Below are 27,254 nucleotides of genomic sequence, written 5' to 3' on the forward strand. Positions count from 1 at the left end.
CAAGGAGCGTGTGCAACGCACAGACCGATAGGCAAACAACAGAAGTATCCAATCATTCAAAAGAGAAAAATGGACACAATCATGTGGCGTGCCATATATGGCAAGGTTAATCAAAGCAATGAGCCGTTAAAGGGGTTTCTACAACGTACAGACCGATAAACAAAGAGGCGTGTGTAACCTCCTGGGGCCAATAAGATTACAATGCACAATCAACGCTTACCTTCTCTATCAAATGGAACCAAAGTTAGCGTCTGACAGGGGGAGTGGCTCAAGCGCTGACAGACAAACCGGACAGAAAATATACAACATCAGGGTCGCACCCCCACATCAGATATTATGTACGTTACATTGATAATGTGTTCTTGGTGTGGGGGGGGGGGTAGTATAAGTGATTTGGAGCAGTGGGTGTCATGTTTGAACTCAATGGACTGTCCCATATGATTTAAATTGGAGTATAATGAGACTGTGATACATTTTTTGGATCTCAATATATTCAAGGTTGATGCCTGTGATGGTTGCTCTTTTGGTACTTCATTGTACACGAAATCGACTGATTGAAACTCCTTATTGAAGGCGAGAAGCTTCCATCCCAGGCACCAAAAGATGGGGATAGTCACCAGAGTCATCCGCAACAATAGTGAGGTACCCACTATGATGGAGCAGCTCACAGAGATGGAAAAGAAACTAGTAAGAAGAGGTTATGACGGTGTAATGGTCCGTAATACCAAAGAGAGACTATTGGAATCCACACTGGAAATTAAACATAAGAAACCTAAAGATGACATACAACAGTTGAATTTCGTGACCACATATACCCCCATGTGTGAGATGTTGAGGAAGTCAATACATCAGCATTGGTCTCTTCTTGAAACAGATCCATCGCTCCCATTCCAAAAGATGAAGCCTCCACGGATGGTGCATAGGAGTGCCGAGAATCTGAGGGATTTACTGGTGAAACCCGACCCAGTTGGATTTGATCAAAAGGATACCTGGTTGAAAACTTCTAGCAAAGGGTGTTTTATCTGTGGACGTTGTGCAACTTGCAACAGCATGATGAGAGGGAAAACTTTCCAACATCCCTACACTAACAAGCGTTACACAACTTGCCATAGGCTAACGTGTACAAGCACACATGTTATATACATGTTAACTTACACATGTTATATACATGTTAACTTGCCCTTTTTCCCTGGTCTACATCGGAAAGACAATTACAAGCTTCATGGACAGGATGGCCAACCATCGTTGTGCCATCCGGGAAGCCCTCAATATGGGGGACTCGGAGCAACCAGTGGCACGCCACTTCGCTAGCTGTAACCATGGCATTTCTAGTATGAAAACAATGCTGATAGACCATGTTTCTCCGCTTACTAGGGGCTCGATCACATATGCAGCGTTGCCCACAAAAGCCGGCGACGCCAGATTTTACGCGATTTTGGTATTACATATACGGCGTAGCATACAAGTTACGTGCGTATATTTCACCCTTCGGACGTATTTTTTTTACCCATAGACTAACATAGAACAGACGCGCAATTTGGTATCCAATATACAGCGTAAGGACTTACGCGCGCAGAATTCAGCAAATCTACTCCATTCTCATCTCGCCACAAATTGCACGTGCAGCAACCTTTGCACTGACTAAAAAAACCAACGTAACTCCCTGGAAGCCTTAACAAACACATACATTTAAAGGGACATGAAAGCCAATTTTTTTCTTTCTTGATTTAGAAAGAGCATGTCATTTTAACAACTTTCTAATTTACTTCTATAATCTAATTTTCTTCATTCTCTTGATATAACTTGCTGAAAAGCATATCTAGATATGTTCAGTAGCTGCTGATTGGTTGCTGCACCTAGAGGCCTTGTGTGATTGGCTCACACATGTGCATTGCTATTTCTTCAACAAAGGATATCTAAAGAATTGAGCAAATTAGATAATAGAAGTAAATTGGAAAGTTGTTTAAAATTGCATGCCCTATCTGAATCATGAAAGTTTAATTTTAACTAGACTGTCCCTTTAAGCAGCATCTCAAGGTTAAAGGGACAGTATACTATGATATTGTTTTTTCTTCTATAAGATACGACGAGTCCACGGATTCATCCTTTACTTGTGGGATATTATGCTTCTGCTAACAGGAAGTGGCAAAGAGCACCACAGCAGAGCTGTCTATATAGCTCCTCTCCAGACTCCACCCCCAGTCATTCTCTTTGCCTATACTAAGTGATAGGAAGGGTAAAGTGAAAGAGGTGATAAAATGTTAGTTTTTATTTTCTTCAAGCAAGAAATCCCAGGAGTGGAGAACTGGGAAGCGGATTTTCTAAGTCGTCAGACTTTTCATCCGGGGGACTGGGAGCTCCATCCGGAGGTGTTTGCACAATTGATTCATCAATGGGGCACACTGGCATTCTGATGAGATGCCATCAAATCCAATTCTGAACTCCCTTGTTACTTGTCCAGATCAAGGGATCCTCAAGCAGTACTGATAGATGCTCTAGCAGTACCTTGGTCGTTCAACCTGGCTTATGTGTTTCTGCCTTTTCCTCTTCTTCCTCGTCTGATTGCCAGAATCAAACAGGAGAGGGCTTTGGTGATCTTGATAGCGCCTGCCTGGCCACGCAGGACTTGGTATGCAGACCTGGTGGAGATGTCATCTCTGCCACCGTGGAAACTGCCACTGAGACAGGACCTTCTCATTCAGGGTCCATTCCAACATCCAAATCTAATTTCTCTGCAGCTGACTGCTTGGAGATTGAACGCTTGATTTTATCTAAGCGGGGATTCTCTGAGTCGGTCATTGATACTTTAATCCGGGCTCGAAAGCCTGTCACTAGGAAAATTTACCATAAGATATGGCGTAAATATCTTTATTGGTGCGAATCCAAAGGCTACTCATGGAGTAAGATCAGAATTCCTAGGATTTTGTCCTTTCTCCAAGAAGGATTGGAGAAGGGGTTGTCAGCTAGTTCCTTAAAGGGACAGATTTCTGCTTTGTCAATCTTACTGCACAAGCGTCTGGCAGACGTCCCAGACGTTCAGTCGTTTTGTCAGGCTTTGGTTAGAATTAAGCCTGTGTTTAAACCTGTTGCTCCGCCATGGAGTTTGAATTTAGTTCTTAATGTTCTTCAAGGGGTTCCGTTTGAACCTATGCATTCCATAGATATTAAACTTCTATCTTGGAAAGTTCTGTTTTTAGTTGATATCTCAACTGCTCGAAGAACTGCTCTTCTGCTCGAAGAGTTTCTGAGCTATCTGCATTACAATGTGACTCGCCTTATCTTATATTCCATTCTGATAAGGTGGTTTTGCGCACTAAACCTGGATTTCTTCCTAAGGTTGTGTCTAACAAGAATATTAATCAGGAAATTGTTGTTCCTTCTCTGTGTCCTAACCCTTCTTCTAAGAAGGAGCGTCTGTTACATAACTTGGACATGGTTCGTGCCTTGAAGTTTTACTTGCAAGCGACCAAGGATTTCCGTCAAACATCTTCCCTGTTTGTTGTCTATTCTGGAAAACGTAGAGGGCAAAAAGCTACGGCTACCTCTCTTTCTTTTTGGCTGAAAAGCATCATCCGTTTGGCATACGAGACTGCTGGACAGCAGCCTCCTGAAAAGATTACAGCCCATTCTACTAGAGCGGTGGCTTCCACATGGGCTTTTAAAAACGATGCTTCTGTTGAACAGATTTGTAAGGCTGCGACTTGGTCTTCCCTTCATACCTTTTCCAAATTTTACAAATTTGATACTTTTGCTTCTTCTGAGGCTTTTTTTGGGAGAAAAGTTCTTCAAGCAGTGGTGCCTTCTGTTTAGGTATCTGTCTTGTCCCTCCCGTTCATCCGTGTCCTGTAGCTTTGGTATTGTATCCCAAGTAAAGGATGATTCCGTGGACTCGTATCTTATAGAAGAAAAGGAAATTTATGCTTACCTGATAAATTGATTTCTTCTAAGATATGACGAGTCCACGGCCTGCCCTGTCAAATTAAGAGATTATATTATTTTGTTTAAAACTTCAGTCACCTCTGCACCTTTTAGTTTCTCCTTTTTCTTCCTATACCTTCGGTCGAATGACTGGGGGGTGGAGTCTGGGGAGGAGCTATATAGACAGCTCTGCTGTGGTGCTCTTTGCCACTTCCTGTTAGCAGGAGGATAATATCCCACAAGTAAATGATGAATCCGTGGACTCGTATCTTAGAAGAAATCAATTTATCAGGTAAGCATAAATTTCCTTTTTAAGGTTTGTGTATTTGAAATGGATTGAGCTTGTAGGTACTTTATCACATTGTGGACATATACTTGCTTATTTACTTTACATTTCTTCTCAAAACAATCAACAATACTTGGAGGAGAGAACAATGGGAAATCATAATTGTATTTCCTTCATCTCTTTATATATGGGTTTATATATGAATTTTGAATAGCATAATTATGTGTCGCATTTTTATATGAAATCGCAGTTCATTTTTACGAGTGTTAGCCTAATTTGCATAAAACTACTCTTTAGTGACACTTTCCGTGGATAAAATACTGGTGTAAGTTACTTGCGACGACTAAAATGTGTATTTGCGCACATTTCAGAAGATTGCCAGTTTGTCCTACTTACGCCAGTTTAGCATCTAACAGAGCAGTATATGTAATACCCCGATGTGCGAGGTGAAATTATGGGCGGCGTGGGTTCCCACGCTTGTGCCGAAACCTGCGCTGTATATGTGATCGCGCCCTAGAGGGGGCAATAGAGCCAAAAGGCTCCTACAAATGGAAACCAAATGGATCTATACTTGGGATACTCTGATACCAAGAGGATTAAACACCTTCCTGGATTTTGGGCCATTCTACACTAAATAACCAATAACTGGACATTTGCAACATCATAATTCAACTGGCTGAACAGAAGATTCCTGATGGGGATCAACATGAATGTTCGTTCTAGTGGGCACCCACAGGTTTCTACCTACACTCCTGGAGACATGAAGGGGGTAGTTATTGATATATGAAGGGAGGAAGTTTTATATAGATGGCGAATACTTAAATTTTTATTATGGTTGCTTTCTATAAATGGGATGACAACACTGTGCTTATATATTACTGCAATAGGATGTATATAATTTTATAATTTTTTTATTTGATATGTTTTTTATGTAATATTTCTTACACCGAGTGTAAGTATCCTTCTAATCATGGGACTTAATGCTAATGCTGACTTATGTAGTGTTATGTGTTTTTTTGGGGATACATTTTTTGATCCTGCTTTGACATTTGACAAAGGTGTAATGATACACCGAAATGTTATGTCTTTTTGCTAATAATTTGAAATAAATACTACATTTTATGAAGACCAGCGAGTGCCTTTTCTATGATGGGAGTCTAGCAAATAAGTTCAAAGAGAGCACTCGCCGTGTTACAAAACGTTTTAATCCATATTGTTAATGTTTTTGAGGCGTGACCCCATCATCAGACAAGTGAATAGGAGGGGTCACTCCTTGCTTGAAAATGTTAACAATATGGATTAAAACTTTTTGTAACACGGCGAGGGCTCTCTTTGGTCTTATTTGCTTATTACTGCCCGGCTTAAAGAAGAATAGTGAGTGCTGGTCTTTTGCACCAGTGTGTGTGTGTGTGTATGTATATATATATATATATATATATATATATTGGAATATGTATTTAAAAATACATAGAATATATTCTCCTATGTGAAGAACATTGGAATGTGAAATATTTATAGTAAATATACAGTATAACATTTCATTAAAATTAACATTTCTCTTCTTGGTTCCCTCCTCACCCCCACCCAAAATCTCTTACCCTCCCTCTCCCACTGCCCATTGCCATATTTGTTACTGACAGCCAGTCTGTAACTCTCTGTTTAACAATCCTGCAATCTGGCTTCATATAAGGACACACAATCAGTGCTTTCTTACCATATGAAGGCAGATGTTTTCTAATCCCAGCTACAGTCTCTACTGGGAAAAGTACTGTGTGACATAGTTTCTATGTCCAAATGGCGCAAGGGGTTAATGTAGCACTTTTAATAAGGGGAAGTTACATGCGTTTTATGTAGTACGGAGCATATAAAAGTTATTTTTATTTGAATTTTCTCTTAGGGTCCATCCAGGATGCAGTTTACCAAGCCAGTAATTGCTGCAGTAAGTGGATATGCGGTTGCTGGAGGACTAGAGCTGTCGCTTTTGGCAGACTTGCGTGTTGTGGAGAAAAGCGCAACCTTTGGTGTATTTTGCAGACGTTTTGGTAAATTTTATGCCTTCTTAAAATGTCTGCTAGTGTTTGCAGATAGGTTAATACTTGTTAGGATGTACTTATAAGTAAGCCAGCATGTTTTAAAACCTGTTTTCATACATAGCATGTTATATTTTGACTGAGTACAAACAAAAAATAACAATACATAATTTATAATAATAAAATAACAGTTGTCATTAAACTATACACACACCAAATACGTAAATCAAATAAAAAACAACAGTAGTGTGAAACAATATTTTGTGATTTTCCAAAAAAGGATATGTGGATTATTTTCATAAAAGAGTGGTCTGTACCTTTAAGGCCAATGCGGTAATTTCTCCAGCACTGTATCCCAAAATGAAAAGACACACACAATAGTGAGTAATGTCAGGAAAACAAACTGTGATAATTCATGGAATCTTACACTTTACATAGCTTATAACTTGGCTCTAAATTTCCAGACAGGTTTTAAAGCCCCTCGGCTGCTCCAGTAATTACAGGAACACTGCTTCAAGATTAAATGTTTTTTTAAAATATATAGGACATAAAGACAATATACACTGTTAACAAGATTGTCCCACCGCTAAGCTGTATAAGTTAGCAAACAAGGCTATAGTTAGCAGGCTATCAAGGCGATTACTAGGCTGTAATCTTGCACTGTATTGCTTTCAGGGAATCAGTCTTTCAGTCCTTGAAAACAAATATCTCTGTTTCACATTCAGACCCCTCAATGGCAAGTTTTTTCTTTCCTTTTTTTTCCTTTAGGAATATATGATGGAACAAATTTGGTGTAATTCTGACTGTTCTGAATGAATGCTGTGAGTTTGATTAGTAAACATAACTTCATATCTTCTCTTTTATGATGAATGATACAAAATACTAATAAATGTAAATAACATGATTTATTGTTAATATATATAGCTGTGTGGTCTGAAATACAATGCTTTCTATATTACATTTTTTAGCTTTGAGTTCAATCTGTAGGAATTGCAAATATCCTGTTTGAGATAAAGTCACTTAAGCTTTTGAGAAACGTGTAAATACATCCTCTGTTGCTGTATTGTTTACACATCTTTTAAAGGTTGTGTCTCACTAGATCTCAGATTGAAGAGATCTGAACTATTCATATGTACAACAGATTATTTATAATACTGTAATGGGGTTTGGCTTAGGCCCACAATTACCCCTGTGGGTCTTTACCCCAGCTACCTCCATGTGCTCTGCCGGCCGATCCTGAGCCTCCGCTACCTGGGAGTTGGGGTACATGACTGTGGCAGTGCCTCCACCTGACTGGGCATCCAGGGCAAGAATGGGTTTCCCAGACAGGAACATAATAAATAACTACAACACACACAGTGATAACAATAAAACAGTATGAACATGTATTAAAAGATTATGGTAAATAAAAGTAAGGCAAGTAATACAGTGGCTAACTAACACACCAACTCTGTCTAACCAGGCCCAGCACCCTCCCAAACCACCTGCAAACCTACGCTCAGGCTTCACCCTAATGGCTGATGGGTACCAGTTGCTGCACAGAAATGTTGGGGCCCTTTAAAAATAATCCATATGTTTTTTAACAATTACAACTCATAGGAAGCTGCAATCCACAGGAAGAGTTGTGTATAAGTGTCTGTGATAGACAGAATGCTCTGTCATTATGACAGGGGGAGAGGATACTCCTTACCACTAAACAGGATTCAGCTGCACCGGCCTAAGGGGAGCTCCAGGGTCTGCCAGTCATTTACTTTGTCTGGATCCTGCTCTACAGCTCTCTCGGAGATTCAAACTGCAGCTGGCAGCATACACTTAAACAGCAGATCAGAGGAATGCTGTTAAACAGGATGGAGTCTCTATGCAGCTCCTCTCACAGCCAGGCCTTACACACTCCTTCACTGCTCTTACATGTCTGCTTCCCTCTGTGTCTTACACTCTTCTCCCAAGTTTCAACATCAGGATCTTCCCCAACTTCTCCTGCAGCACTGTATTCAGGTGCAAAAGATCAACAGGAAAATGTGAGGCGCTACACATCTCCCCCTCGTAAAATCCTTGCCTTCCACTGGCAAGGTCCCACCAAAAGGTAAATTGAGGAAAAAAACAACAACATATAAATAATAATAAATGCACTAACAGTCCTATAAACAAATGTCATCATTCATCATTTCTGCAACTGCATACAGAAAATCAACCATTTTAGACTGTACCTGGGGCATATGTACATAACTGGGTTCCCCTGACTTGATAGAATCGTAAGTACGAACCCTGGGATGCTGCTGTATTCTAGTACCCAGTCTATGTTCTCTTTGAGTTAGTCCAGAGTGTGCCTGGGAAGCTCCAGCCACTTGGGTGGGGAGGTCACCAGAGGCTTGAGGCCCTGGCTTTCCCACACTACAAGAGATTCTTTTTGGGTTCCCATGCACAAAGTTGGGGCTGTTGGGATTCAATGTAGAGGAGGCTAAGGGAGGAAAGGAAGGCAAGTGCTGTGTTTCCTCAGCAGGAGGAGACCATCATTGATCATCAGCACTAAGAGCTTCTGGGGTCTCCACTGCCCCATTTCCAGGACTCTCCGTTGTGCTTTTCTCCAATTTACTGCTACTCCCTTCCTCATCATCGATATAGGCTATCGGTAGTAGATGGTTCCTTTGCCAAGCCTTTATCCGGCCTTCTGGGCTTTTTATATTGTACACTGGCAGCCCCTTTAGCTTAGACACAACTTCAAATAGGGTATCCTTTCATCTGTCTGCCAATTTGTATTTCCCAGATACCCCTAGATTCCGGAGGAGAACCTTATTTCCCTCTTGGACTTCCCAATGCTTCACTTTTTTATTATATCTTTTTTTGTTGTGTTCCTCCATCTTTGCCGCAGCTTGAGTGGCCAACTTGTAGGCACTGTGAAGGTTTTGTCTGAGGGTCCTCACATATTGGTAGTGAGAGTCTCACTTTGTCCCATCTGGGGACACCCCCAGCCGGACATCTATCGGTAGTCTGGCTTCCCTTCCAAACATTAGGAAGTAGGGTAAGAATCCTGTAGACTCATGCCTTGTACAATTATACATGTGGACCATGGCTTCCACATGCTTACTCCAGGACCACTTCTCCACTTGTTTCCTGAGTCCCGAGCATGTCTAGGAGTGTCCTATAGAAACACTCAGGCTGGGCGTCACCCTCTGGGTGGTAGGGTGTTGTTCTGGACTTCTGAACCTGCAACATATCCAACAGTTCTTTGATCAGCTTACTCTCAAAGTCTCTACCTTGATCAGAATGTATTCGATTGGGCAGACCGTAGTGCAAAAAATATTTCTGCCAGAGGACCTTGGCTACGGTCACAGCCTTCTGGTCTTTAGTGAAAAAAAGCCTGAGTGTATCTGGTGAAATGCTCTGTTACCACCAGAACATTCCAGATTCTGGTAGTATCAATACAAAGATAGTCCATGCACACAAGATCCAGGGGTCCTGTACTTCTCAGGTGGCCATTAACGGCAGCTCTCACAGGCAGAGTCTTTCTCTGAATACATCTTCTGCAGGTCTTCACATAATGTTTAACATGTTCTCTCATGAGAGGCCAATACTGGTCTTGTACCAGGCCGTAGGTCTTGTCTACCCCAAGATGCCCATGTTGATCATGGAGAGTTCTCATGACCATTCCTCCTTTTCTTCATGAGGAGGAAGTCCGGGTCTGCGGACAGAGTGTCTGCACTGATATTCTTAGGGCCTGGCTTGTATGTAAGGCTGAAGCTATAGTTCGACAATGCTGCCAGCCACCTATGCCCTGTTACCCGTCTTAACCTCGAATGTTGCTCCATATAAATAGTCATGTAACTTGTCCACAATTGCCCACTTGAGCACCAAGAATTCTAGCTTATGGACCAGATAGTTTTTCTCTGCACAAGTTAGACTTCTACTTATGTAGGCCACTGGTCTTAACCCTTCTGGGTAGCTTTGATGCAGTACGCACCCTAGGCCTTCCATACTGGCATCAACATGAAGCACATATTGTTTCTCTGGATCTGCATTCACCAATACAGGAGCTTCTGTGAGTCTTTTCTTCAAGATTAGGAAGGCTTCTTCGCATCCTGAGGTCCATTTCTTTCCAAAGGAGTTTTTAGGACTTGGCGCTTTAACACCCTCTATATCAGAGGTAGTCTTTAACATGTTGTGTAGCTCTTGAGCAGTCTTTGAGTAGTCTTTCACAAACCTTTGGTATTAATTGCAGAATTAAAGGAATGAGCGCAGCTCACTGATGTTATCCGTCCTGGACCAGTTCACCACCGCCTCGATTTTGGTTGGGTCAGTTGTCACCCCTTGTGTGGAAACAATGTGACCTATATATGTAACAGAATTCTGAGCAAACCGACATTTGTCTATTGATAATTTTAGATCCTCTGCTTGGAGTTGATCCAACACCTTCAGCAATCGAAGTTCGTGCTCTTCTGGGGTCCTTCCGAACACTATGAGATCATCTAGATAGACTAGGTACTCTTTGGGATTTATATCCCCCACAGTCTTCTCCATCAGCCTTTGAAAGGTGGCGGGAGCTCCAGTGACCCCTTGGGGCATCCTGGTAAACTCATAGAATCCCAAGGGTCAGATGAATGCTGTCTTTTGCTGAGCCTCCTTCTTCATGTGTACCTGATAATACCCAGACCTCAAGTCCAGGACGCTGAACCACTGGCTTCCAGAAAGGGCATCTATCAGATCTTCTATCTGTGGCAGCGTATACTGATCTGGCACAGTCCTTTAGTTTAAAGTGTAATAGTCTATGCAGAGCCGGACTGTGCCATTCTTTTACCTAACTACCACTATGGGTGAGGCATATGGACTTCTGGACTCTTCAATAATGCCAGATTCTTCAATCTGTTGGAGTATATTCCGGACATCTTCCACATCTCGAGCGGGTATTCTCCTTGATCTTTCTCTCAAAGGTGCTGGGTCAGAAAGTCTGATAGCATGCGTGGCACTCTTTGCACATCCCACATCCATTTCTTTCCTGGAGAAGACTTTATCTCAAGTAGCTAATTTGGATTGGAGGCTTTCTCTCCACTTTTGTGGTTTCTGGTAATGATCAATTCTGATATCTGTGGGTGTTAAATTTCTTATCATAATGGGAAAATCTTCACACCAGTGATTCCGCCAGTCTTTCACCTCAGGTATGAGAGTCCACCTTTTTTTTGCATCAAGCTTGTAGTGGTAGTTGATTGCACTCTTTCCCTAGAGCAGGGCTGACTTCCATAAGTCGAGTTAGAGATACATCCCCCATTTCAGTTAGGTAGGCCCGGAACATGTCCTGCACCATTGTTGCTTGGTACCCAAAATTTTGCACACTTTTTTTTTTCTTCCTATGGGGCATACAAGAGCTTCCAATTCCATAGGGCAGATCACTCCTGTGTTTAACTGTGGGATAGTTATTACCACTTTTATACATCCCTCTACAGGTTGAGCCTGAGATCCCACTTCTCATAACTGCAACTCCCCTGCCGGCTCCAGGGGAATATGATTTAGGTGATGGTCATAGAAGTCTCTATAAATGAAGGTGGCCTGGGATCCAGTATCTAACAGGCTGTGGCATGAATACCTTCTACTTGTAACTGTATCAGAGATTTGGGCCCGATCTTGGCCCCCACAGATAAAGTTGGATGCATGTTTTTTTTTCTCTTTTCCTGAAAGGACTGGTAACTTGGGCCTCCTCCAGCTCAATAACTAGCACTTCCACACCTGTCTCTAATGAATTAGTGGGACACTCCCGCTTGAAATGCCCTGATTTCCACACTTAAAACAGTTCCCTCGGGGGGACGGATCCTCAGGGAACAACCTTCCTGGGGTATCCCTGCATTGCTTCCTCCTGGTAGGAGAATAATCTGTTCTTCTCGGCGATGGCTTAGACAATAATTCTAATTCAGCTACCTTCTTTTTAAGGACAGACAGTTCCATATACTCTTTCTCTGTGGCTTTAAAAGAATTCCCTTTGCGTGGAGGAGATGGGGACATTTGCTCCTCCAGTATTTTTGCTTTTCGCCTCAGTGTGGAATAGGACAAGACTTGATCATCCAACTTAACTCTTAATGATCATGACTGGATCATTGCTAAACCTCCCTTCTGAATTTGCTTGGATAGTCGAGTATACAACTCAGATGCAGTGACTGCTCAGTTATGAAACAGTTTTCCCAGTGACAATTGTAATTGATTGATATAGTCTGAAGCTTTCTCATGTTCCTTCTGTTTAGTGGCTAGGAACTCGATTAATAGATCATCTGAGTTCTCTGATTTTCCATACGCATCCTGCAGAACTTTCAGGTAATCTTGTGTGGTAGCTTGTTCATTCACTCCCCTCAACAGCCTTATCATATTCGTAGCAGGGAAACGAAGACTCTCCATTATCCGTTGTTTTTTTGTTATCCGTGCAAGACCATTCTTCCAATAATTGTACAGCATTATCCTTCCAGACCTCAAAGGGTTCCCTCCAGCAGGAACAGGCTGATTCCCAGAAAACACTTTCAGCTTACTGTAGCTGTGGGTATGGGTAGCCGTCACTATGGCTTCTGAAAGTGTTTGCAGTATTTCAGGTATGTTACTCTCTCCTGAACTTGTTTGGTTTTGGTGATGTTGGAGATGAGGGAACCACTAGATCTGGGGTCTATTGGGCAGTTGTCCCTTGCTCACTAGAATAGTGGACATTTCGTTTGGGGATGGCCCCAGTCTCTAAAGGGGCAGTGGAGGCTCCTCCATGTGTGCACTCCCGCACGTGCCTCCCTGTCAGATGCTGAGAGAAAAAAAAATATGGGAATAAAATATAATTTTTCCAATAGCCCCCTATTGGAAAAATTATACTTTATTTTTTTTTTAACCTCCAAAAATCATAAAATATAATTTTTCCAATAGCCCCCTATTGGCAAAATTATATTTTATTTTTAACCCCCAAAAATCAAATTCTTATGTATTTTTTCAAATATAAGCAAAAAAAAATGTTGTGTCTGTTTTTTTTTTTTTTCCATCGCACGTGCGGTTAGAGCCCTATATGATGCCTGTCAGTGATGTCTATGTTCACTGCAGGCATCTGGGCCAGCCTCAAATGTTTCTATATCAATCCCTGTTCGCACACGCTGAACTGTGCGAGAGTGGGGAGGGACATGTTCAGCCTGTGTTCTGATAGGCTGCCCGCCACAATGCCGTATACGTCATCACGGCGAGAGTGGGGAGGGACATGTTCCGACTCAGTAGTTCAGCCTGTGGCACTTGTTGCAACTTGCAGCTCGCTCTGATAGGCTGCTAGCATATAAATTTATCAGCGTGGTCCTGGATGTGGCTGGAGCAAGGAGACTTGGAGAAGTAAGTTGCACGGCCGGTTAGGTATAGGTAACTACCTAGTGAGTGACACAGACACACAGTTAGTTTTACTTAATACCCTGTGGCTCTGCCTCCTAGCTCCACCTACCGCCAGCCGTGCGCACATAATTTTAACTTGGCGCCATTGGCGGCACTAGCATGTGTGCACTGCACTGGCCACATGTGGGTGAAACTGACTGTGCTGAAGGAAGGAGGACTCAGGACTAAGTTAGTGAGAAAAGGAGCCGGCCGGAGGTAAGCAAGGCAATGGGTATAGGAACATGCACTAATCTAATGCACCATTGTTTGTGCTGCTCCTATTTATTTTAGGGACTGGAACAATGCTTTAAAGTAACTGCTACAGCCTACACAATAACAGCGTGTCTGTGACTGTGCATCTTACTTTTTCTAAGGCTGTCTCCTACCTTCCGGATAAAGCTGAGCCTGTCACTGTCAGGGGTAGCTGGGACCCGGTAAACAGCTCTCCTTGAATAACCTAATAGACAGACAGTCTAGACTCACTCCGTAACATGATAAAATTGCTGAACACAAATTAACTCCCTGGCTCCCAGAAAGGACTGCAGTTTATTCCTAAGCAGTGTATTGCAGCCCTTTTTGGTAGCCATGGGGTTAAATTGTAAATCAGTGATGTCCTATGCTGCAGGGCAGGAGGTCATGAGGGAGAGGAGATCTCCGGTTGAAATTTACAACTCCTGCACAGCGCTTGAAGCAGCAACTATGTGATAGAGAGGTCAGTCTGTGAGTTGCTAAAAATAAGTATACAGTATGTACTGAGCTGGACTGGACCTCAAGTTTAGATTAAGAAAAAGTCCCAAAAGTATTTAAAAAAATAAATAAAATATTACCATGCATGTCCCTGCATATATGTGTATGTCTGCCTATATTTGTGTGTGCATGTGTTGGTGCCTATCTATGTGTGTGTATCTCTGTGTATGTATCTGTGTATGTATCTCTGTGTATGTATGTGTGTATGAATCTCTGTGTGTGTATCTATGTGTATGTGTGTATCTCTGTGTATGTGTGTATCTGTGTGTTTGTGTGTGTATCTGTGTGTGTGTGTCTGTGTGTGTGTGTATCTGTGTGTGTGTGTGTGTATCTCTGTGTGTGTGTGTGTGTATATGTAATGAATAGTAACTTAATACTGACGTTTCAGGGTCTCCTGAAGACTGACTGTGTGTTCTTTTAAATATATGAAGATGTGGTGGATGGTGGGATATATATATATATATATATATATATATATATATATATATATATATATATATATATGTGTGTGAACCCCCATTTGAATAACCCACGAGCCGCCACTGTAAAGGGGTAACCAGTAATCTCCCGGCCGGTTTCTCTGACAAAGGGGACAGAATCTCAGAATAACTTGATACATCAGAGTCTCTTAGGCCTATACTGGAGGGTTGCTGTGGTGTAACCCCTTCCTCCTTATCAGGGAGAGCGTACACTAAGCGGCATCCTTCAGGAGCTGTTTCAAGAAGGTATAGACATGTAGGCCTATGACGGCCTCTCACATCTGCATGGGAATATATTAACATGTAAGTTTGACCATATTAATCCAGCAGGATATCTCTGATGGTAGCCATCTCTGTTCCCAGTACAATCTCTACGCACTTGGTGACATGTTTTATCTCACTATAGGGAGGTACTTGGCATATCATCACTGCCTGATGCAATGGTACCTTCTGTTGCTGTGCCCAATCTGTCGCAAATGGGAGCATGGGCCGGGGAATTAACGTATCCTTACTGGGTATACCCCAATATATCTCAGCAGTGGGACCTTCAAATGTAACGGGGTTTGGCCTAGACCCACAATTATCCCTGTGGGTCTTTACCCCAGCTACCTCCATCTCACAACCAGGCCTCACACACTCCTTCACTGCTCTGACTTGTCTGCTTCCCTCTGTGTCTTACACTCTTCTCCCCAGTTTCAACATCAGAATCTTCCCCATAGGCTCAATTGATCACATGACCAACCAGTCTGATAGTTACCTAGGCAACATCTCCTGCAGTCACTGGATTCAGGTGCAAAAGATCAACAGGAAAATGTGAGAGACTACAATACAAATTTCAATAATTTTTTTTATTTATTTTCCTATTCATCATTTTCAAATGTGAAACATCTGGATTTAGTTTCACTTGTAGAAGCATTTTATTTCATTTATGTATTTATTTATGTATTTATTTTTTATGACAGCTTATAGTAAAGTGAAATAAATTGTACAATCCCAGCAAACTACCACCACAAGCAGCTGCAACTCTCAATTAAAATGCCAAGATTTGCACCGTTTGCCCCTAAGTGGTTCTGACCTCTGTAGTAACACAAGCTCTGATTGGTGTATATGCTCCATGCATTGGATAGTCAGAGTGACCAGATATTCAAAAAGGGAGATCTCAGCCTAATTAGTTTATTTATTTTTTGTGCAGTTATTTTTTAATCTATGCATACACATGACATTATTACATCCTATTTATGAAAATGAACTAAGAATAAAATAATGTTAACCCCTTACAGTGCTACAAGCTGAACAAGTTGTAAAAGTCAAAGTAACTAAGGCAGTGGCAAATCTCTTCCACTCTCTGAGAGACTGCTGCCGAAGAAATGATAATTTGCAACAACCGAACAACTCTGTGTGCTCTGACTGAGACTAACACAGACAAATGAAAGATTTTTTGCTCTGCCCCTCTATATTGGGCAACAAGTGAGGTTAATGTAACAAAGTAAGGGCCGGAGTAAAGTTACCATCAGTGGCAGTGACTCGTGTCACAATGATTCAACACAACTTGCAGCTGTACTGCCGATACTGCTCTCAAAGGCAAACTGCTCCAGTCCTAACTAAAGCTGGATGGGTGGGAGTGAGATCCCCGTTGGGTGATGTCACACACTACTGCCCAGCACTCCCTTCCATACACTGCAGTAAATGTGTGCGGTAGGGGCAGAGGGCTGGATATAGATGTGAAGGCATATAAATATTAATGATAAGGAATTAAAATCAGGATTCATCATCATCATTAATAGTTCCCCAAACTAGGACAACTTGACTGTCCCGACAGGTATTCTTGGGATACTGGGATGGATCTCTGAAAACGGTGACAGTCCCGGGACGTCTGGTCACCCTGAGGATAGTGTAGGCATTTTAGGCCTGATAACACATCTGTAAATGATAAAATGCTTAATTTAAAAAGACCATCTTAAACTCACTTTGCCTTGCAATAACAGTCCAAGTGACAAACAGCATTATACCTGGTGCCAGCGATATAGGGGCAACTGCCAACACCCCTCAAGTCCACAGCACTCTGTTTTTTGCCTTGCAACAGTACAGCTGTACAGCCACAGCATATTATTGACTTCCACATCCCTTTAAATTAGAATTTGTTAAACAGATTTTTAGGGATTTATGTATTATGTTTTAGTAAATAAACTCCAATGTAACCTGATTTGAAAAGATTGGACACCAGTGTTTTGGAAATTGAAGCTGTGCTTGTTTTTCATTATTTGTTTTACTAATGTGATTTCTTACGAAGTGGGGTGATAAGTATTAAAGTCATGGGGAACATACATTGGTGATAAAGAGTGTTAGTACCTGAAGAATTGGAGGGGGAATAGGATACATGCAAGAAAACAATAGGGGTGGGAAGAGATATTAATTATAGTTCATCATTATCTTAAAGAATTCTCTGGACAGATTATCATTTGTGTGCTTTTTACATTGTTCTGTTTTTAGACGTCTAGTTGATTTTCTTTAAATACAGTATCATACAGCGGTGGGATTCCCTCACACGTGCTTATTGTAAGGTTAATGAATTCCCTGGCTTGGACTTTTTAAGAGCCTGTACCATATATTGTTACTGATGAGTCCCAATAAGGTCTAAACAGACTGCTCTAATTCATCGACTATCAACCAGAGCCCTGTGGTTCCCGAGGGGTACTTCAACTGTGTATTTAACCCCTTTTGGGAGGATTGAACACACAATAGTGTGAGGGTCTTAAAATAACATATTCTAATGAATTAGACCATATAATTTTTGGGGGGTTATTAAGGCCCTTTAAAGGGATAGAAAGGTAAAAAAAATTAAATGTGCAATGGGTGCACTTCAAATTGAAATATAAGCATTTTTGCAATATACTTCCATTAGCAAAGATGCTTCTAATAAAAAATATTACTCTTTCCTTCTTAATATAAGGAGAGTATACGGCTTCATTCCTTACTGTTGGGAAATACTGAACCTGGCCACCAGGAGGAGGCAAAGACACCCCAGCCAAAGGCTCAAATACCTTTCCCACTTCCCCTATCCCCCAGTCATTCTTTGCCTTTCGTCACAGGTTTATCTGTCTTTCAATTATACAAGGATGGGTCACACTGTGAGTCTTCAGAGGGTGAACTTTCTGGATCGGAGTCTGCTACTTCGAGGCCTCCGGCTGCGGAGGAACCAGCCTTTAGATTCAAGATTAAACACTTACGATTTCTTCTTAAGGAGGTTCTGTCTACATTAGAGGTTCCAGAGGCCAAGTTGCCTGATGAACCTTTGATCCCTAAATTAGATAGGGTGTAGGAGGACAGGGTAGCCCAGCTAACTTTTCCTGTACCTGTAAAAATGTCAAACATTATTAAGAACGAGTGGGATAGAATTTGATCTTCCTTTTTCCCCTTCGTCTGTCTTTAAAAAATTATTCCCGGTCCCGGACTCTCAACTGGAGTTGTGGAGTTCCGTCCCTAAAGTGGATGGTGCTATCTCCACGCTGGCCAAGCGTACTACTATCCCACTTGAGGATAGTTTGTAGTTCAGAGAGCCGATGGATAAGAAGGTGAAACTTTTCTCTTCTCAGAAAAATGTTTCAGCATAAGGGATACTAATTTCAACCGGCAGCGGCTGTTGCCCTGGTTGCTGGAGCTGTGGCCTACTGGTGCGACTCCTTAGTGGATTTGATCGAGGTGGAGGGTCCCCTCGACGTTATACAAGAAAGAATTAAAGCATTGAAAATTGATTTTTCGCCTGAATGCTATGATTTCTTGTTTTTCAGTACAGACCTATCAGGCGCTCTGGCTGAAGTCCTGGTCTGCGGACATAACTTCTAAGTCTAGACTACTTTCCCTTCCCTTTAAGGAAATATCTTATTTGGTCCAGGCCTGGACTCCATTATATCCACGGTTACAGGGAGCAAGGGTGCCTTCCTACCGCTGGATAAGAAGAACAAGTCTAAGGGACAAGGATCTAATTTTTGTTCCTTTTCGTTCTGAGAAGTCCCATCGTCAGCAATCCTCCTCTAAGCCTGAGCAAACCAAGAGTTTTTGGAAGCTGGCTCAAACCTGGAATAAATCTAAGTAGAGCAAGAAGCCCACCGAGACCAAGTCAGCATGAAGGGGCGGCCCAACGCTGGATCGTGTAAGGGGCAGACTGTCACTGTTTTCAGACGCTTGGTTCAGGGACGTGCAGGATCCATGGGTCCTGGAGGTCTTGGCTCAGGGATACAAGATAGGTTTCAAATCTCAACCACCCAATGGCAGATTTCACCTCTCAAGCATGTTTTCAAGACCAGAAAGGAGGGAAGCCTTTCTGGGGTGCATATGGGATCTGTCCTCCTTAGGGTTTATTGTCCCGGTTCCTATAGCAGAGGTTTGGGATACTATTCAAACCTGTTCGTGGTCCCAAAGAAGGAGGGAACTATCCGCCCATTTCTGGACCAAAAGTGCTTAAACAAGTTTCTAAATGTCCCCTCGTTCAAGATGGAGACAATAAGGTCTATCCTTCCTCTAGTTCAGGAAGGAGAGTTCATGACCACTATAGATCTGAATGATGCCTACCTTCACGTTCCAATCCACATGGACCACTTCCAGTTCCTAAGGTTTGCGTTCCTGGATCAGCACTTCCAGTTCATTGCCCTTCGGTTTGGTCTAGCTACTGCTCCAAGAATCTTTACAAAGGTTCTAGGGGCTCTCCTGGCCGTCGCCAGAACCCGAGGTATAGCAGTAGCTCCCTACTTGGAGGACATTCGGGTTCAAGCACCATCTCTTCGTCTGGTGGAGGACCATTCGGTATTTCTTCTCTTTGATTTCATGGATAGAAGATAAACTTAGAAAAGAGTTCTCTTATTCCAAGCACCATGGTAGAATTCCTGGGTACTGTAATAGACTCAATATCCATTAGAATATTTCTAACAGACCAGAGACGCTGCAAGGTAGCTGTGGCATGTATTGCCTTCCGGACCTCCTTAAGGCCATCTGTGGCTCAGTGTATGGAGGTAATTGGTCTCATGATGTCCAGCATGAACATAATTCCCTTTGCAGGTTCTGTCTCAGACCATTACAGCTGTGCATGCTGAGGCAGTGGAACGGCGATCATTCAGATCTGTCTCAACAGATTTCCCTGGACAGCCAGTCGAGAGAATCACTCTCTTGGTGGCTCTGTCCAAATCATCTGTCCCGAAGGACATCCTTTCTAAGACCATCCTGGGAGATTGTGACTACGGACGCAAGTCTATCAGGATGGGGAGCTGTTTGGGGTGCCAAGAAGGTACAGGGCCTGTGGTCTCAGGAGGAACGCTCCCTCCTGATCAACATTCTAGAACTTCAAGCAATCTACAATTCTCTGAAGGCTTGACCTCTTCTGGGTTCATGCCAGTTTATCAGATTCCAATCAGACAATATAACCTTGGTGACTTAAATCAACCATCAGGGGGGAACAAGAAGCTCCCTAGCAATGAGGGAAGTATCTTGGATTCTGGAGTGGGCGGAGGCCCACAGCTGTTTGCTGTCACCGATCCATATTCCGGATGTAGACAATTGGGAAGCAGATTTTCTCAGCAGACAATCCTTTCATCCGGGGAATGGTCTCTCCATCCCGAAGTGTTTGCGGAGATATGCAACAGGTGGGGGACGCCGGAGATAGATCTGATGGCGTCTCGTCTCAATACCAAGCTACCCAGAAATGGGTCGAAGTCCAGGGATCCTCAGGCGGAGCTAATAGATGCATTAGCAGTGCCTTGGAGGTTCAGACTAATCTACCTTTTCCCGCTGTTACCACTCCTTCCTTGTGTAGTGGCCCGCATCAAGCAGGCGTCAGTAATACTGATTGCTCCATCGTAGCCGCGAAGGATGTGGTTCAAGGATCTGGTGGGGATGTCATCTTCTCCTCCATGGAAGTTACCTTGTCGCAGGGATATGCTGGAACAAGATCCTTTTGTTCATCAAAATCTAGATTCTCTGAGGCTGACTGCATGGAGATTGAATGCTTAGTCCTAGCCAAGTGGTTTTTCTGAGAGAGTTATGATACTCTCATTCAAGCTCGAAAGCCGGTTACTCGTCGCATCTATCATAAGATGCGGAGAACCTATTTATTCTGGTGTGAAGAGCGTGGATTTCCCTGGCATAAAGTTAAGGTTGCCAGGATCCTATCGTTTCTCCATGATGGACTGGAAAAGGGCTTTTCTGCTAGTTCCCTGAGGAGACAGATTTCGGCTCCGTCTGTTTTACTGCACAGGTGGCTCTAAGAGCTTCCAGATGTTCAGTTTTTTGTTAAGGCTCTGATTAGGATCAGACCTGTGTTCAGATCTTCTACTCCTCCTTGGAGTCTGAATCTGGTTCTTAAGGTTTTGCAATGGGCTCCATTTGAGCCTATGCATGGCTCAAACGTCATTAAGTTGTTGTCCTGGAAAGTTCTGTTTCTACTGGCTATTGCTTCTGTGTGCAGAGTTTCTGAGATTGCCGCTTTGCAATGGGAGCCTCCTTATCTGGTGTTCCACTATGATAAGGCTGTCCTATGTACTAAGTTAGGGTTTCTTCCTAAGGTCATGTCAGACTGAAACATCAATCAAGAGATTGTGGTTCCTTCTTTGTGTCCTAATCCTTCTTCTTCGAAGGAACATTTGCTTCATAATTTGGACGTGGTTCGTGCCTTGAAGTTTTATCTTCAGGCTACTAAGGATTTTAGACAAACTTCTTCCTTGTTTGTTGCTTATTCTGGGAAGTGTAAGGGTCAGAAGGTCTCTTCAACTTCTTTATCTTTTTGTTGGAGTGTTATCCACTTTGCTTATGAGACAGCGGGACATAAACCTCCTCAGAGAATTATGGCTCATTCTACTAGAGCAGTGGCTTCCTCTTGGGCCTTTCATAACGAGCCCTCTATGGATCAGATTTGTAAGGCGGCTACCTGGTCCTCCTTACATAGTTTTTTTAAAATTTACAAGTCAGATGTTTTTGCTTCAGCTGAAGCAGCCTTCAGGAGAAAGGTTTTGCAGGCTGTGGTGCCCTTAGATTATGGTCCGCCTCTCTTTTTATCTCTCCCGTTATCATTCAGTGTCCTCTAGAACTTGGGTATAAGTTTCCCAACAGTAAGGAATGAGGCCGTGGACTCTCCTTATATTAAGAAGTAAAACATAAATTATGCTTACCAGATAATTTAATTTCCTATTGTATATGGAGAGTGCACAGCCCCCGCCCGAGTTCTTCAATGGGCGGCCCCCTAAATCATATTTTTCTTCTGGCACCTTTTATACCCTGATATTTCTCCTACTGTTCCTTGTTCCCTCGGCAGAATGACTGGGGGATAGAAGTGGGAGAAGTATTTGAGCCTTTGGCTGGGGTGTCTTTGCCTCCTCCTTGTGGCCAGGTTCAGTATTTCCCAACGGTAAGGAATGAAGCCGTGGATTCTCCTTATACAGAAGGAAATTAAATTATCTGGTAAGCATAATTTGTTTTTTTTCTGCAGCATACGCACATATCCTGTAAGGGCCTTTTCACCAGTATTCAAACACCACACTTTCTCAGAGAGTCAGCAGTGACTTGTGTGACACATATTGGGCCAGATTACAAGTGAAGTGCTAGTTAACCAGCGTTAATTCTGCTAAGTAAGCTTTTTGCGTGCGTCATGTTGCACTCATACGGTTGAGTTACACTGGTTTTCACTTGCATGATAACCTATTTCCCCATAGAAATCAATAGAGCAAAAAAGTGGGGGTTAAACCTAACACACTACTCGCGCGCAAAACCGGTTGCATATTCTAAAGTGAGCTAACCCGACATGAATATTTCACATTCCAATGTTCTTCACATAGAAGAATATGTTCTATTTATTAAAAACACATATTTATATATATATATATATATATATATATATATATATATATATATATATATATATATATATATATATATATATACACACTGCAGCCGGTGGCCTAGCACTCCTTCCACACCTGTGTTGCCAATGCCTGGGTGATATCCTCAATTAGGAAGTATAGAGCAATTGTGTAGATGGAGGGCACTCACAGGACATTATTCAATAAGTATTCTTTATTCATATTACTAATTTCATATATTAGAGAATGTCGACGTTTCGGCCTATCTTGAGGCCTTCTTCAAGACAGTTTCATAATCTAAAAAGCATAAGCATAAAAAACAAGCAATAAAAATCACAGTAGACATAGCATAATACCTATCTGTACACCAGTGACAGCCCTCCACCAGAGAGAGATTGTTATCCACCTTCACCAAAAACCTACGAATATAAACAGAGCCCAGTATAAGAGCTCACACAATTAAAAGCCAAGGTACCAAACGAATGGTAAAGAATTTGAAGACAGAACCAAGACAAGGGAGAGTAGAAAAACAACAAGGAAGAAAAATACAAAGATAGAGACAAGGAGACCTTAGCATTTACTGAGACCAACAGAATCTCCACAAGGAAATAATCACTACTGTTATCAACAGTACACCAACACTAGTTAAGTAATGGACACGCTTAGACCATAAGCAAGAAACCAATCAAAGCAATAATGCAGTCTGCAAGTAGATATCAAATACGAGAATAATAGCCATATAGTACCGTCCACCGCTCCTGTTCACATTGAATGTTGGGGACAAAATACAACGTCATAAACACAAGTAGACATACTCAAAACCAAGTGCACAAAACAGTAAAACCCCAAAGCCAATCAATGGGCCAGGGGGGGAGGGGTGTGGAACGGTGAAGACCCAATATGCACAAAGGTTTAAAGAAGAGCCGCTTCCAGAGCCTTAGGTGCTTCAACACTAATTCCATACGAACTGCAACTACAGCCCTTGGCAAGAGAGGGGGAGATGAATCAAAGCAATCATGTTTAGAAAAACTGAGAACACCGTATTCAACATTCTCAAGTCACTACAAACTTACAGGCTAGTCACAGAGTATGGACCAATCACGCAATATCGGACAATAGTTAAACGGTATAAGCATTTTACGAATAGGCATAAAAGACACTATGTTATCCACACACAACCAAGCCTTCAATGTTGTGTACTGTATAATTACAAAATTACAGCAAACTGCCCAATATGAGAACCAAAGTGCTCAGTACTTAACCTCACTGCGTTAGCGAGAAAGAAAACTCCAATCTGCAGAGCCCAATCAGAGCAATGAAAACACACACACCCCCAAACTTCACACGGTACCAACCACTAATTAAAAATATAGCAACATGGGTGGCTATCTAGTCACTCCCACAGATACATACTATCAAGGTGCACCTCAATACCTATGTTGCCAACATAACCGGATATTGTATCCATAATGAAAAGCGTGCTTGCAAGTGCACAGCAAGTTTTAACAGTATAATATTGGACCTTAGCCTACGCAGTAACAGTCATTTGCCACATGTAATTAATGCTCTAAACAGTGTGCTAAAGAGCCACAGAGTGTTCCGTAACCAATCATACCTCAATTAGTGCGAACCGCACTCTCAAGACGGACTCCCGATACTGCAAACAGAGATACTCAGACAGCCGCGAAATTGCATTTAAATACCGGACCTGCCTCCTGCAGGAATCAATCGCGGCACTACCAATATACACCCCCCCCCCCCGTTCACTAACAGCTTCACACAGCTGAATCTTGTATTGCAATATAGGCGGCATCATACCGGTTATAGTAAACGGCTAGTTGATCCCAACAGGGATGGAACTAACATATAGTGACATAGCCACTAAGCACAAACAACTTGTCATTTCACCACCAATACAAGGCTTACACTGCTCAATATATTAAACAGAAAAATGCTGAACAAGACACAGACGATCAGCCAACTTGGTGAAAGCAGTGTTTCAAAGACACAAAAGAATAGGGCCAGACATATAAATTGGTGTGATATCTAGACATATACAGATATTAAAATAAAGCCACATAGTATTACTTCATACATATATGGTGACTTGCAAATCACATCCTTACTTAATATGCTAATTACATTAGATGAGTTGATTGGCACATAGTGTGTCAAAAAAACAGACATGTCCAAACCAAATAGCTCCCAAGCAATATCAGACAGGGCCTAGGCAAAAGATAAATACCAACCTGTATGGTCAGTAACTAGATCACTAACATCAATGACCCTCACCACACCATTAACTAGGGGATCATAACAGCCCAGCCCTACAGAGTGTGTAGGAACACAATATATATGTGCCATATGGGAGGGTACCACACTGAGTACCGGATAAACATGTTGGTGGCCATAATTATAGCCATGCACAACCAATACCAACATGGCCATCATAAGAATGTTTAACCCAATCAGTTTTGGATACCACACCGTAGTTGATGGCTCATGCTAAATGTAGATCCCCACAAGGGACCAAACAAGGAGGATAGTGCAGACATGCAAGATTTAAAAAGAACAACATAGTGAGGGAACCTCAAAGGTTAAATGTTTATAAAGGAGAAAGAACCCAAGATAACCACAACATATTAGAAAAACAGAGCATAGTCTATGCTCGCATTTAGGCCATTATGAGTCAAAGTGTTCAATCTGTGTATCCACTTCGCCTCATTCCTGAGGAGTTCTGAATTTCTATCCCCTCCTCGCTTCAGGGGGGCAACTCTGTCAATTAGCATAGCCCTAAGAGTGGAAATAGGATGCCGTTGTTCAAGGAAATGCCTCACTACTGGCTGGTCTGAGTGGCCATCCTTTAGGGCTGCTCTGATGGCACTCTTGTGGTTTGCTAACCTCTCCCGGAACGGGGTAATGGTCTTACCCACATAGTAGAGGCCACATGGGCAAGATAACAAGTAAACCACAAAGTCTGAGGTGCAGGTCAGCCGGTGTCTTATCACATAATTTTTATTGGTTGCTGGATGGTGGAACTTTTCACCTGTGAGGAGAGAGCTGCACGTCACGCAGCTTCCACATTTGTAGCATCCATTCTTCACAGGATGTAAGTAGGTCTTTTCCTTTTTCCATGGATCAGTCTTCATTAATAATGATTTCAGACTTTGACCACTCTTGTGCACAACTCGAGGGGGAGGTTTGTCTTTGAATGGTAGTGTTTTGTCTCCACTTATCAGAAGCTAGTTCCTATGGATCACTTTTCGTAGTTTGCTGGTTGCTGGAGTATAGTCCGTCACCAGATTCGTCGGTGCTTCGTCACTGGTAGTTGGAGCCTTTGCCGATCCTCTAGTCATTAGAGACATACGCTCATGCTGTTTCACCTCATCAAGTGTCTGTTGAACCATAGTGGGGTTGTACCCTCTGTTGAGAAATTTCATCTTCATCTCCTCTAACTGGGACAGCATTATGTCTTGATCAGAATTATTGCGTATAACCCGCAGTAATTGGGATTTTATGATGCCTCTTTTCAGTTGTAGTGGGTGGTAGCTATTGAACTGTAGTAAAGTGTTCCTATCAGTGGGTTTAGAATATAATGTTGTCTTCAACCGACACTCTCCAGCTGCCTCAGATTTATAGATGCACAAATCTAAGAAGTGTACCGATTCCGTACTTATCTCATTTTTTAATTTGACCGGGGTCAATGAGTTGTTGAGAATCTGAATCCACCCATCCAATTCTTCTGCGGTTCCACCCCAAATGACCAGCAGGTTGTCTATATACCTGCGGTATAGCAATACATTTGGGTTATTGAGGCTGAATACATATTTGTCCTCAAACCACTCCATGAATAAATTTGCGTAGGATGGGGCAAGGCTGGACCCCATGGCCGTTCCTACCAACTGGAGGTAAAAACTCTCCTCAAACCTAAAATAGTTATGAGTAAGGCTTATCATCAACCAGTCCAGTAGTATCTCAATAGGAGTACCCATATACTCATCTGAGTTGCTCAAAGCTTGTCTTACAGCCTCTACACCCAAATCTGGGTAAGATATGCAAATGAGGTTCACAATGACTCACCTTTTTACTTTTGAATCACTGTACTTAACCCTAGCTAAGCATAAAAGCTGTGTAATGCAGCAGTGCTATGGCGTAAAGGGAAGTCTGTCTTAAAAAGCACACTAAAAGTAAAAAGGTGAGTCATTGTGAACCTCATTTGCATATCTTACCAAGATTCCTTTGCTGCATTGGAAACAGTGTAGTCAGAGAGTTTCTGGGTTTAATGCAAGTCTTCTGACTTGTTTAAATTTGTAAATGGTTTACACAATGAGTTATTTCCTCTATATTTTGTATTTAGTGGAGGATTTTAAACTCACTTTTCGCCTCCCCATAATTTTAATTGTTGTTGAATTTCCCCCAGAAATTAACTTTACCAAGCAGTGATTCAACCTACTCCCAGCTGATGAGTGGCAAAAACCACAAAACAGCTGTCCTGGGATTGATAAGAATCACTGTACTTAACCCTAGCTAAGCATAAAAGCTGTGTAATGCAGCAGTGCTATGGCGTAAAGGGAAGTCTGTCTTAAAAAGC

At 42.2% G+C, this 27,254-nt stretch overlaps 1 protein-coding gene across 2 annotated transcripts in view; it reads left to right on the forward strand.

The window, feature by feature from the left end:
- The window catches only part of LOC128660735 (enoyl-CoA hydratase EchA19), a 175,932-nt gene that overhangs the window by 80,377 nt on the left and 68,301 nt on the right, over positions 1-27,254 (forward strand). For both annotated transcript variants that reach the window (XM_053714724.1, XM_053714725.1), the window contains exon 5: positions 6,102-6,246. In XM_053714724.1, the coding sequence (XP_053570699.1) occupies positions 6,102-6,246 (145 nt within the window). The remainder of the gene's footprint in view (positions 1-6,101; positions 6,247-27,254) is intronic.

The sequence above is a fragment of the Bombina bombina genome, chromosome 5, assembly GCF_027579735.1.
Source record: "Bombina bombina isolate aBomBom1 chromosome 5, aBomBom1.pri, whole genome shotgun sequence".
Lineage (NCBI taxonomy): Eukaryota > Metazoa > Chordata > Amphibia > Anura > Bombinatoridae > Bombina > Bombina bombina.